Raw genomic sequence first — 13,278 nt, 5'->3', positions numbered from 1 at the left:
ATCCATCAGTTGTCAGACATCTTCCATCATGATGTCCTGATAAAAGCCCCCCTTGCACAGCTGTCTTCTAGCCCCCCCAAATAAAAACTCCCTTTTTAAAGAAGTCACTGTCGTTGTATGGGAGTGTGTGGTGTGGGTATAGGATGTCTGAAGCGTAGAGAGAACAGCTGAGAGGTGTGATTTCACAGACCGGCCGGCCCTGTCACAGAGCTGAGGGTTGGGAACAGGAGGTTCAGGAGAGCCCCGGGCCTCTAAACGACATCAACAGGTGGAAGGCCGCCAACAAAGGGGAGGGCGAGCCGTAGAAAAGGCCGGGAAGGCAAGCCTGGCCTGGACACAATCCAGGAGCTGCCAACGGAGGATGATAGTCACGCAAGAGACAGCGATAGACGGAGAACCGCAGACTTTTAGACACTCTTGACTTCTGGATGGGCAAGTAATGTGGGATTGAGTAAACTGAGATGGATTGACGGTTCAGTACGGTAACATCTCTTCTGCGTTGTTCTGTTTTGGGTGTCTTGTGTGTGTGTGTTTCAACAGGAAAAATGTTAAAGAGGATGTCAAATGCGCTTCAATTGTCTACAGACATGTGTGATAGGAAATCAATGTTTGTTTCATTCATACTTGTTTTTCTAGGTTTATGACCATTAATACAATTAAAAGGTTTAAAAGTTAAATAAAATACATTACTTAATGTACAAATTTCAGATTGTTTTCTCTACAATAACCGAATTACATCCTAAATCTTCCGAGGTTTCTTCCAGCATCCGTCCGCTGCTCATCGAGATCACATACTTCCTTATATCCCCATATACAGAATCAATCTATGGAATGTAAGGAAGTGTGTGGTCTCAGAGAGACAAAGTCAACACGTATAACAGCAAAGAAACAGGCCTCGACGTCTCACATGGCAAAATGTTTACCGTCACCTTCCTCTTGTTTGGACACTTTCTGAAAGGTCACGTCAAAGTCATTCTGCTAGCACACAGTCGGTGACAGATGTAATCGGCTTCCACCGTGAGTGACAGGAAACAGGTGGGCAACTGTGTTTACTTTTATAAATAGTTGGGCAGGTGGGGGTGGGCTCATTCTGAAGGGCTTCCAGAGGGGATGGAGAAATGAGAAAGTCATTTATTACGTCTTATGCCATTCAAAGCCTGCGTGTGATAATTTCTTCTGTGGAACACAAAAGAAGATATTTTGAGAAATGTGTCAGTGGCTTCAGTGCTGTTTGGTTATCAACGTTCTATCTTCTGCAGAACAAAGAAAGTCATACAGGTTTAAAATGACCATCAATTGAATCTAAAGTGTGAGCGACTGTTTCCTCTTCTCACCTTTATAAATACGATGATAAATCGAGCAGACCTGAAGAGCTGAACCGGAAACTAAGAAACACGCTGTAGTTGCTGGTAAAACGGAACCAAGTCGGGTGTTTCAGAGAGGTTTGGTCCCTTTCAACCAGCTACTGCACCGTGAAATCACCCAGAAACCCGAATATCTCATATATATACCCACTCACCACATGACGGATCTGTATTTTAAAGCACACACACATTTATTAGTGTAAATTAGTTACTGTTACAACATTTCGTGCTTTTTTCTGAAGTCTGTCAAAGCTCTTCTCTGCTCTCTGCAGGACAGAAATAGACATTGCTTGTAGAATATGCTGAATTTCAGATATTTATATTTCCTTTCTATAAAGCCAACGCAAGGGTTGCAAACAGAGACGAGTGAAGAAATACAACCAGTGAAATGTTCCAGCGCTACATTTGATCAAACTGGTGCATCAGATCACACATCAAACAATGAATCGAACTGTTTTCCCCATCTAGTGTTACAAATGTCTCAAGGCAAATGTTTTTAATAAAAGCTAAAAACATCTTTATTTTCAAAACCAAAGGCCACTTGACAGTTTGTCAGATTTGTTTACAAACATCGGAAAGCTTAATGCAGCCCACAAAAACATACAGTACATAAATAATGACATGAGAGCAGACGTCGTTCAGTGCTGAGCTTTTCATCGAGTTATTCCCTGATTTATGCACTGAATATTCATGATGTACATGATCCATTATAGTGACATACCTGTAACAGCATGAAAGCATTATCAAAACCAACATGATGAAAATATTCCTTTTTGACGTGCTTTCAATAAAATAAACGTCAAATATCATAAAGTGTGGCCTGTGTCTTTTTTTCTCGACGAACTGGTTTGTTTTGAAAGGAATCAAATGTTTTTTGAGTAAATGCTGCCTTTACAGGTTTCCATATGATTCCTTTTTGCAAGGACAATTTACAGTAGGCGTCACACTTTTATCGAAATTAAACTGCAGGAAAGACAAATAAAAGATACACAATCATTCGCACACACGTGAATCTCACAAAGATGTCTGGGTCATACTGCATTTAATAATTGAAAGAAAACTAATAAGTTATAATATTTTGCATAATAAACCGTATTTGTAAGACCACTTAGATCGTTTTTGCATGGTGACATTTAAGAGTCATTTTCCCTCAAACAGTACTTTACAATAATACTTCATTTGTGTGAATATTAGACTGCAGTAATGAATTCTGTGGGATCACCATGCAAAAACAATCTTCACGGTCCTAAAAACAGACATATATCATTTCTCAACTTTTGATTTGGAAGTGAAACGCGACCCAGACATTTCTCCAGAGTCTTCATGAGATGAAGTGGTCCTATATAATGCCCTGATAAACATCAGTGTTTATGTCCCCCATCAGTGCAGCATCTCTCAGTGGCAGCCAGAAAAAGAGAGAAAGGCAACGTTACTGAATCATTGTGCATAAGTGAAGATAGCAGGCGGCAGACATCTTCAGTGTAAATCCAACAACAAACTACAGCGGCAGAATCAAGAAAGTTTGCATAAACAATCAGGTCTAGATGTAGCACCACTCGTTGTTTACACAAACATTAACAAAGCCATGACGCTCATCAATGAGTCTTGTGCATTATCTTACTGCATTTATGACTTTCACCCACATTAGTTTTTGGAGTTTGATAGATATTAAAGGGACAGTTTATGCAAAAATGAAAATTCTGTCATCGTTTACTCGCCCTCTTATCACTTCAAACCTGTATGACTTTCTTTCTTTAACGGAACAAAAAACATGTTTTAAAGCGAGTTGGTAACTAAACAACACAGACACTTCTCCAAATATAAATCATGACAGAATTGTCATTTTTAGGTGAAGTATCCCTTATTTTCCATTATGTAATGATGTCATAAATTCAGTTGCTGTAAAGAGGTACAAAATACAATCAAAGAACATCTCATCTGCCCTGTCGCTGTGCACCTTTGAACAATGGACTAGATAAATATTATTAAGGCAAGTGGACTTAGACATCAGAAGAGAGAGACACTCCTACATCTCTCCTTCCTCTTCATCTTCCTCTTTCTCCGGCAGCTGCGTCTTGATCCAGCCTTCGGCAGCGTGGCCGTGTTTCTTCTGGTGCCGTTTGTAATTGTCCCAGTGGCCGGTGGTGTAGCCGCACTCTTGGCACTTGAAGGGTTTCTCGCCGGTGTGCCGCAGCATGTGTCGCTTCAGGTTCATGCTCTGGTTGCAGCTGTAACTGCACACGTTACACTGGAACGGTTTGGCACCCGAGTGAATGCGCTCGTGTCGCTTCAGATTGGCCAGATTGCCACAGGCGTAGTCACATGCTCGGCATTTGTAAGGTTTCTCTCCCGTATGCACCCGGTGGTGCCGCTTGAGGTTGTCGAAGTGGGCAGAGGCGTAGTCGCACTGCGGGCACTTGTAGGGCTTCTCGCCGCTGTGAGTCTTCATGTGACGGGCGAGGTGGTTGGGGTACTGAGTCACGAAAGGGCACGAGGTGCAGGAGAAAAGCTTGTCGCATTTCTCCGGGCTAGCAGGGGAGCTTTTCGACAGCATGTCCAGCGTGCATTTGCCGCAGATTTGCGTCGCCGCTCCTTCATCGTCCTCTAGGACCAGGCCGCACACACGGCACGTGAAGGGGAAGAGTAGCTCGGGCAGAGGGTCGGACTCTTGGGTGTCCAGCAGGGCGGGGGGATGCTGGTCTGTCTGCAGGGTGTCGTAGCTCTGGAGGAAGTCGGGGTCACTGCTGATGTGCAGGGTGAGATCAGACACAACGGCTTCTGGAGAAAAAAAAAGAGCAGGGCACATGTTAAATACTTCCTCTTTGTGAAGAATCTGGTTTTAGGAACGATGGTTTTTGGTTCCCTTAACTGTACAATCAACTTCCTCTTTTTGCTTCGCAAAACACAAACGTACAAAGTATGAAGGGGAAACAACAAACAGAACCACACAAATGTCTTTTTGTTCACTTTGAAGTATCTGAAACTAATCAGATGACGAAAGATCATTCAGAATATTTCTGATCAGTACTCATGATTAAAATAAAGTATGACCAGAAACTGCAAGCGGCGCAAAGCACAAACACAAACGTGCTTTATAAAAGCGAAGCAAATCGATTTCCATTTCAAGACGACTTTAAAGAATGATATAAATACCTTCTTCGGTCGGTTTCTCCTCTTTGTGGCTCATCACGTGTTTCTTTAAAGAGTGGCTGTTGTTCGCGTGAAAGTCACACTGGTTGCAGTCCAGCGTTTTCTCTTGCGTGTGCATGCGCTGGTGCCTCTTCAGGTTGCCCAGGGAGTTACAGGCAAAGGTGCAGAACTCGCATTTGTACGGTTTCTCGCCAGTGTGGGTGCGCACGTGCCTCTGTAGGTTCACCAGCTGGGCAGAGGCGTAAGTGCAGTGCTGGCATTGATACGGCTTCTCGCCGTTGTGCGTTTTCATGTGCCGCTTCAAGTGATTGGAGTAGCGTGACGTGAAGCTGCACAGTTTGCAGGAGTAGGTCTTACTGGCGCTTCCATTGGATCGGCTCCGATTCGTTGTCCCCTGCCCATCATCGGTGGGATGGGCCTCCTCTTGAGGTTTATCCTGATGGTCTGCGTCTCCGCCCTCCGCTCCGCACTGGAGGCAGCACAGGCCTGCGAGATCCAGCGCGCCAGTCAGAGGATCACCGAGAAGCTGGCCGCACTGTCTGCAAGAGAGGTAAGAGCCGATCTCCTCTCGCTCGCTTTCTGTGTCACGGGGGTCCTCGAAATCGCTCTCCATACCGAGGTGGTTGTAGGTGGAACAGTCCTCATCGCTAAAGCCGTACATCGGCAAACCCACATCTGCCGTGACCGAGTCTATCGGGAGATCATGCAGTTATCATTAAACATACAACAGAAATTAAAATGCAGTCTTATAACACAAAGAATGAACAAGCTCATCTTTGACAGACGCACAGAATAATGATGAATAAGGTAGTAATGTGAAGTAACAAATCACCCGAGTCTCTCTCAAAACCGACGATCCTGTAGTCATTTTCTCCGAAGCCCAGGTCCTGTCCGAGGAGAAAATCACTCTCCAGCACGAGATTCTCTTGATCACCCACCACAACTCCATCTCCAGCCTCCACTGCAAATAAACAAAGTTCCACTCTGAATATAGGTACAATTGTCATTTATGTTCATGACATTTGATCACAGAGGTTTGAACAGTTGACATTGAGTTGCTATGCCATTGCTAGCAAGTTGTCTTCTGTGCGTCAATAAGTTAAGAACACCAACCCACAAGTCTCTTTTTGGGGAGGTTTCTGAGGACTTGGGTCCCTCGTTCGCTACGTGCTAACGCGCATTTAATGCAGACAAAAATTGCAAGTGTGATAACTCTCCCAGACACACGAGTTGAGGTTTGAGTCTATAACACAAGCCGTGCGGCATGAGGTAAAGGCGAATTCTAATAGTAGCACAACACTGAAAACACAAAATATAAAACACAGGCTAGTTTTTACAGTCATGAGATAAGAGTTGAGATAAAGCTGGTGAAAAACACACATCTGTGAGGAGGAAGAGAGCGTGACAGCAGAGAATAAATGAGGAAGGAACAGCAGAGAGACGACAGATAAGAGCGGGGAAGAGAACAGTGTCAGGTCAAAGATGGGCCGACCCCGAGTCTCTCGGCAGAAACGAGGGTCCGTCCAGAGAAAATAAAGCGAGGGAAAAATGACGAAGAAGAGGAAGTCAGTGTTTAGTTAGAGGGCTAGAACAGAGCCAAGATGATTCATACAGACTCCATACAAGACAGCTTTGGAGAAAATCGTACCTGAAATTCTGAAAACTCTTATAATAAAACAGAAAATCACATTTTAAACAATTGACACTGTGCATCATACGCAGCTGACTGATATGAGGTGTAAACTGTTAAAATGATGTGATGATTAAGTTATGACAATGACACGATTCTACATCATCTGAAATTGTATGCACTTGCAATTACGCAATTTAAAACCATTTAAAATAATGTGTAGATATGAAAATCATAATACAATATACGGTGCCATTTGGAAACAAGTTGATTCGTGGAACAACTAACAAAAGTCAAATAAATCTTAATTAAGATAATAAAAGCATGTCACTCAAATGACCTGAGGTGTCAGTGTGGGCATAAAAGAGCATAAGTGATTATTTTCATTAGCAATAAACATAATTACAGTTACAGTATATTGTAATGAAAAGTCAAACTTTGCAATGAGAACATAAGAAATAAACGTAGACTTACATTTGACAGGCTGTGGATTGGACTGTTTCCGTCTGGGCATTTTTGTGTGTGTGTCTGTTTACAGTCAGTTCCCTGTTGATCTAATCTTCATCGTCGTCTTCCTCTTCTTCATCTTCCTCTTCCTCCTTTGAACAAAGAGCTCCTCGGAGCACTAATATACCCCGAATGAATCACCTTTACCCCTTATATCCCCCCAAAAACATGCTCAAAAGTCCGAAAAAATACACATTCCTGTCATTAATAGTGATGTTAGCACGAGCTAATTAATAAACTGCACTTAAACCACAGAGACGACAAAGCAGAAACGCTGACATATACGATTATACACAATCGCGACGTAAAATCGACATTTCTGAAAAGAAAAGAAATAAAAATAAGGCTATTTGGCTTTTAGTTTGTCTTTATCTTGTCACCAGTCGTTTGCTAACTAGCATTACCAGATAACCCAAACTATAGAAAACAAAATAAAAGTCCGGCGTTTCTGATCAATGGACAGCCAGCAGCGGGAATATCAGCGTATATCCACGGGAAAATGAATCGTCCACGCGGATGTTTGATCGTGTTAGGTCACTCCGTGGGTTGTTGAAGTGGAAGTGTGTAAGTTTCACTGCTGTTGGAGTTGTTGTGATGGGAATGTGCAGCACAGGAAGTGATTCAATGAGTTCAGCGGGAAACGGGGAAACTGCGGCGCCCGGTGAACACTAGGAGAACTGCAACACATGTTTTTTTATTTTCTAATTATTTTCTTGGATTTTGAAATTATGATATTTACTATAATTGTTTTTCCTCTTTTTCGTATGTCTCTACTTAAAATTGTGAAAAGTGAACATAATAAAAAATACATGATTTCCAGACTACCTGTTAAGATCCCGAAAAGATAACAAATACATCACTGGCTGCTTATACTTTATGTTTAGGGATGTGATCAACAGGACAGAATGATCAGGCGCCTCCTCATAACTTTATTAGGATAATTATTAAAACATCTGAATGTTATTAGATGTTTTGCATACCATAATACCAACTGCATACAATATCAAACCAAATGGTTGTAATGATTAATAAAATTGTATCTATAGATCACCCACAACCCACAACCTTGTGTTAACAACGCAAGGTTGTGGGTTCGATCCCAGGGGATTGCAGATACCTGTATAATGTATAGGATAATGCTATGTAAGTGCTTTGGATAAAAGCGTCTGCCAAAGGCCTAAATGTAAATGTAAATGTAGATCTGGTCAATGTCTTGATTTTAAACCGCACGATGTCTTAAAACACCTAAAGTAATACATAAAATATCATAGTAAATGGAGATGAAACCATATATTGGTTGGGCAAGAGAGGAAGACCATTTGTGCATAAGAATGAGATAAATTAAATAAAAACAAAAGCACAATTTATAATAAATGAATACACATCTTTTAACACAGAACCAACAGGCACAAGCTCAAGTTTTTCCATTTTCCATTTATTGGAAAACAGGAATGAGAAAATAAATAAAACTGCTTCTAACCTGTGCAATAAAACAGTGTTTAAACTACATTCATAAACTATTGCTCAAAACTACCACTATGTGTAGTCTCTTCAAACAACCGAATCACTCAGAAAAAAATATATCAAGTACTATCATCTATGTGCACATAACAATACCAGTGTGTAGACATATTAATACCATCCTAATTTACAAGCTCAAAACAGAAACTTTACTGGTTTGGCAGACTAATGTCACACACAATATCCTACTGGTTCAAATGGGAACCACCCCACTGTGCAATCCACTCTAAAAGAATAAGTGACATTTAGTAACACAGTGTTTATATACTTTTTTTGAACACAACAATTTTCTAAGTATTTATGAAATGTAATGCAATGGACCATGATCATTTATCATTATCTTACATGTAACAAAACCAAAGACACATCTTTTCTCTGACTGTCAATGTTTCAACACTCATATTCATAGCACCCGTAGATCCGCTTGCCAATAACGGTTCTCTTATGCTGAGGAAACTATTTGTTCATTGTCCAGAAAACACCACTTAATGGAGTAAACGACCGAATACCCGTAACTACTGTACAATTTCTAACTTGAGAAATGAGAAGTTCATGTTACTATTGCATTTGACACTTATCTAAAGCATCAGAACATGAGTCAATATCTGCCGACAAGTCTGTTGACAGCCCCAATTCTGTGGTACCTTTTAAACCTTGATGACGCTGACAGAAGATGATGTCCTCTGAAACTACAAAAGAAAGGTAACAAAGGGTTACTCATGTAATGCATTTCCTTATGACTGTACTGCAACAGTAAAAAAGAAACATGCTACCATTTAAAAAACATCTAAAAGTCTTTTCTACGAGTCTTATGAAATCATATTATAGATTTATGTGAGCATCATAACTCAATGTCATTGACTAAAAAGAAACTTCTGCTGCAGAATATCAGTAGCCTAATTTATTCAGCTCTTTTTGCAAAAAGACAACGGTTTGCCACTCACTAAACCGAAATGCACATAATGATGTTGGCCAGTTGTAAAGGTCTCACCTTGCTTCCCAGCAGGCCTCCGTTATGATATTCAGGAGTGCTCTGGCCGGACAGCGGCTTGCTTTTCTCTTTACTGTGATTGTTGGAGTCGTTGTCTTTGATGATATCGTACTGCTTGCAGAAGAGAGCGATCACGGCTGCATCGCCACAGAGATTTCAGAGACACAGATTAGATTTCCTTTAATAAAACTAAACATCATCCTCCACCTGCACATCACAACTGAGTCTGAAATAAAAAGTTGTCTGTCAAAGAAAACTTTCAATTGTGTATTACATGTAAAAACGTTTTCTCAAAAGAGATCAGTGAGGTTTAAAGGATTGTTACGGGTTCAACAAATGTTAAGCTTTATTGATGGAGTTTGTGGGATAATGTTGAATAACGCTGAGCCCTCGGATGAGGCGCGAATCCAAATTATGTTCCGTAGGAATCGACAATGTGCCACAAGAGCTATGAATGGAGATGCATGTTTATTGAACCCGGAACTTTGCTGTTCATCACGATTATGCGTGTTGTCCAAAAATATATCAAAAATCAACACTTTGCAATTAAAGATTTTTCTTTACCTGCCCACATTAGCAGCACAGTCATGATAATTAAGATCTCTCCAGTCTGGAGATGTCTGGAAATGTCTAAACCCTCCACCTCAGGGTCATCTGGTGAATAATATAACAACACATTGTGGTTCGGACAGAAAGATAATCAAAGGTGAATTTATCATGAAGACCCCATGAACTCATGAAAGATTTTGTCTGATATCTTCGAGGACACATTATTAGCAAATATGCATTTTTTTAAATCAAAATATTTAACATTATTATATTTATATAGTACGTATTTAGATATGTGTTTATGTATATTGTATGTATCAGTAACAGATCATGGGTTTTGATAAAAATACACACATGAGAAATTACTATAGTTAACTACTGTATAATATTTACTATAGTAAGCGGTGGTAAATTGTAGTATACAGTAGTATAGTAATTACAGTATTAGAAGTCAAGTGCATTTATTTGCACTTTATCAGTGTGTTACTGTGGAAAAAACGCCTTCATTGCATTCACTACAGCATAACCTCACTACGTTACATGCGTACATTATTTACGTTTTATTTTAACCTTTAATACTCAATTACATTTCGAGTAAAAATACTTGATTAAAAGTAATAAAGGACTAGATTTATAATGCCAAAAAATATTAAATAGTATAATATTATGCTTAACATTTAAGATTTTTCAAGGGGAAAAACACTGATAAAGTACAGATACTAGAAAAATGTCCACTTACTGTCCACCTCTGTTCAGTATACTAAAGTATCCTGTGGTTTACCTATAGTAAACTGTATAAACACTATGCTACCGTACGCTTTAATATTTCCTACAGAAACACTATTTAATATCTAGAAATTTGGATAAAAGTGCTGCTAACTGCATAAATGTTAATGTATTTAATATTGTATTCAAGCATTTATATATCAACATAAGACGTTTCAAACTGATGATCTTTTACAAGACGATCATATGGAATATGATGTTTATATTCAGATAAATAGATGATGGTGTTCGTCATCGAATACCTTGATTCATCATGGCGGATTGTAAATGCTCAGACTTTTTGGACGTTCTGAAGTTAAACTTTTTGCTGGCCAGACTCTCTCCATACAGCCCAACTGACTGGACCTGGATGGTATAATCCGTGTCTTCTTTAAGGTCCCACAGAACACAAGCGTGACTGGTGGTGTTCACCTCACGGATGAAACGCTGCACTAACCCGTCCTGACGCTGAGACACACACACACACACACACACACACATCAGGTGTTATGGCAGATATTCAATGTCAGACTTCAACGAATATGTATAATTCCTTCAGGGCTGGATCTCATTGTAATAACATTGTTCGACCTGCTGTGAGATGGCAAAGCCAATTACGATTTCCCCCTCAGGAATATTCCAGGACACGGTAGCAGAATCCGCCCCCAGGTGTGTAACAGAAACATTGACAGGTGCTGCTGGGCGGTCTGTGAAATACAAAGTACCATTTTGAATTATTTATAAGAGCACCTTGACCGATTTATTTATACGTACAACAACAAGAACCGAAATACTCACTCAAGTTAAGTTGACATATGAATATGTATAAAACATGATTAGAAATCTGTTTCCTGCTAAATTGATGAGGTTTGTGAAATATTTACAGATGATTTTGCGGTATAGTGTATAGGGATGCCTATTGCCTATTGTCTCTAAAGGCATCCGATGATAAACGTGCATTTACAAACACTTCCCTCATCTGTTTTTTGTCAAACAAACTTGTCCCCAAACCCACAGTGTCACGGTACATTATGTAAATTCACATTATTAGAAATGATTGCAAGTTATAGATTTTAGGAATTCAAAGCGTTTCCCTGCCAACTCAGAATATCTCCAAAAGATCTCTCATTGTGAACTTTGAAGACATTGCAAACTTCAAGTGAATTGAAGGATCCGCAAAAAGTGTAGATTTTCATAATTGAATGAAATATGCATTACGTAACAAAACAATATAATGTTTTTCATAATAAAAATAATTCACACAGAGACAGTGGTTAAAGACCCTTCTGTCATAGACGAGACACAATGCTTTAGTCTTTCTTTAAAAGTGCATTTTAAATGTCATTACATGATTTACAATATCTTATTCTCTTAGCACTGTCTGGGCCATTTAATCAAAGTCAGTGACCAAAGGAGGCAATTTCCTTAATGCCTTTCTTAGTTCGACCTGAGGAGGGCAAACACTTAAAACACGGAAGGGCACTAATGCTTTTAGACTGTAGTCATGGTGACCAACACATCTACTTACACATGTAGTGGAGATACGCAATGCGTTCGCTGTTATGTTTTAATTCTTACCATTTCGTTTTTTCATTTTTCATGTTGAAGCTAAATAAGTTTACTTACTTGCACCTGCAAAGCAGATGTGACATCCGATCAGAGACAGAATACGGCTCACAAAAGTGAGTAGATGATTCATATCTCCTTAAAAATGGATCCAGTGACATCAATATTCACGGAAAAGTAGCCTGAACTAAATTCCTTCAACCATACCATGACTACAAATAAACCATTTTACGATCCCAGAGTGCCACTCAAACACTGACTATAATATCCCACACATTGCGATGAGCAACAAAATCTAAGCCACTATCATCAGCATCTTTCCAGCCTGCATGATGTTGTCAATCTGTTGCCATCCAAATGCGCATCATCCGCATCGAGCGAGTCGGATGTATTTTCCTCCTATATGACGATTAAATGACGTGGCTGTTACAGAGATAACACTTTTGATCCCCTTTATCGACACCGCAGTGGACCTCCCGATCCTCCGTGTCACCGGCCGCTTGAACCTTGCGCATCTAATGTAACGCGCAATTGCGCGCACCCGGAGGCGAGCGCGTGGCGTCTGTCATAGCCCGTGCTCATGTTGCCTTTCTCACTTTATTCGCTCGTGTACGACATTTGAGGAATACCAATAAATCACATGACCTACAGGTGGCCAGTTAGGGACTGATTCATTCACCTTCTATAGCCGCATGACGCACAGAGCTGTCCGGATGAATGCAGTAAATCCAAAAACACAATCCCCAGCTGTTGGAGGTGATGGATGTGATCCAGACTTGAGCATTGATTACAGATATAGAGAATAATAGAAGAAAATAAACAAGAATAGAAAAGTGGAACAGAACTGCTGGGAAAAATAGTGTGAGTGGAGTAAAAGAGTATACATAGGTTTATTATTTTACATAATCTACTGAAATATTAAGATTACGTTGTATTTCAGATAAAACATGGTTCGTTATTAACCAATAATAAAACAGAACTGAGTAGAGGATAAAATAACAGAATAGATAAGATCACCTATAGAGATTAGAAAGTCTTGATTTATTGGGAATAATACAAAAACATTGGCGTATCATATTCACGCAAAAATACACTTAGCGTACGTATTACAAGATATTGCAGTTCCTTTATAAAACAGAAATGTTGTAACAAAGCGCCACAGCCATGACAGAAGCAACAAATACCAAAAATCTCAAACAACATCAAAGGTTGTGGAGAAAAAAGGTCATGCACAT

The 13,278-nt window shown here is 39.9% G+C and overlaps 2 protein-coding genes across 2 annotated transcripts; both read right to left on the bottom strand.

Annotated features, from left to right (window-relative positions):
- Positions 1-1,857: 1,857 nt before the first annotated feature.
- Positions 1,858-7,311, bottom strand: znf513b (zinc finger protein 513b). Its single transcript, XM_079458318.1, has 4 exons — positions 6,619-7,311; positions 5,347-5,475; positions 4,518-5,204; positions 1,858-4,142 (listed from the first exon to the last, which is right to left on the bottom strand). The coding sequence occupies exons 1-4, from the start codon at positions 6,656-6,658 to the stop codon at positions 3,391-3,393; spliced, it is 1,608 nt and encodes a 535-aa protein (XP_079314444.1). The 5' UTR covers positions 6,659-7,311; the 3' UTR covers positions 1,858-3,390.
- Positions 7,312-8,067: 756 nt separating this feature from the next.
- fndc4b (fibronectin type III domain containing 4b) lies at positions 8,068-12,607 on the bottom strand. The gene is made up of 6 exons (XM_079459353.1): positions 12,104-12,607; positions 11,069-11,184; positions 10,741-10,945; positions 9,728-9,817; positions 9,164-9,300; positions 8,068-8,861 (listed from the first exon to the last, which is right to left on the bottom strand). The coding sequence occupies exons 1-6, from the start codon at positions 12,174-12,176 to the stop codon at positions 8,820-8,822; spliced, it is 663 nt and encodes a 220-aa protein (XP_079315479.1). The 5' UTR covers positions 12,177-12,607; the 3' UTR covers positions 8,068-8,819.
- Between the last annotated feature and the right edge of the window lie 671 nt (positions 12,608-13,278).

This window comes from Barbatula barbatula, assembly GCF_947034865.1.
Source record: "Barbatula barbatula genome assembly, chromosome: 6".
Taxonomy (NCBI): Eukaryota; Metazoa; Chordata; class Actinopteri; order Cypriniformes; family Nemacheilidae; genus Barbatula; species Barbatula barbatula.
Note: the sequence above shows the minus strand (reverse complement) of the source record. Positions and strands in the feature narration are given on the sequence as shown.

Coding starts and splice junctions, on each gene's coding strand:
- znf513b (XM_079458318.1), bottom strand. CDS start 6,658: ATGCCCAGACGGAAACAGTCCAATCCACAGCCTGTCAAAT. Junction 5,476..6,618: donor CAATCCACAGCCTGTCAAAT/GTAAGTCTACGT, acceptor GTTTATTTGCAG/TGGAGGCTGGAGATGGAGTT. Junction 5,205..5,346: donor CGGTTTTGAGAGAGACTCGG/GTGATTTGTTAC, acceptor ATCTCCCGATAG/ACTCGGTCACGGCAGATGTG.
- fndc4b (XM_079459353.1), bottom strand. CDS start 12,176: ATGAATCATCTACTCACTTTTGTGAGCCGTATTCTGTCTCTGATCGGA. Junction 9,818..10,740: donor ATCCGCCATGATGAATCAAG/GTATTCGATGAC, acceptor ATTATTCACCAG/ATGACCCTGAGGTGGAGGGT. Junction 8,862..9,163: donor GAGGCCTGCTGGGAAGCAAG/GTGAGACCTTTA, acceptor TTTCTTTTGTAG/TTTCAGAGGACATCATCTTC.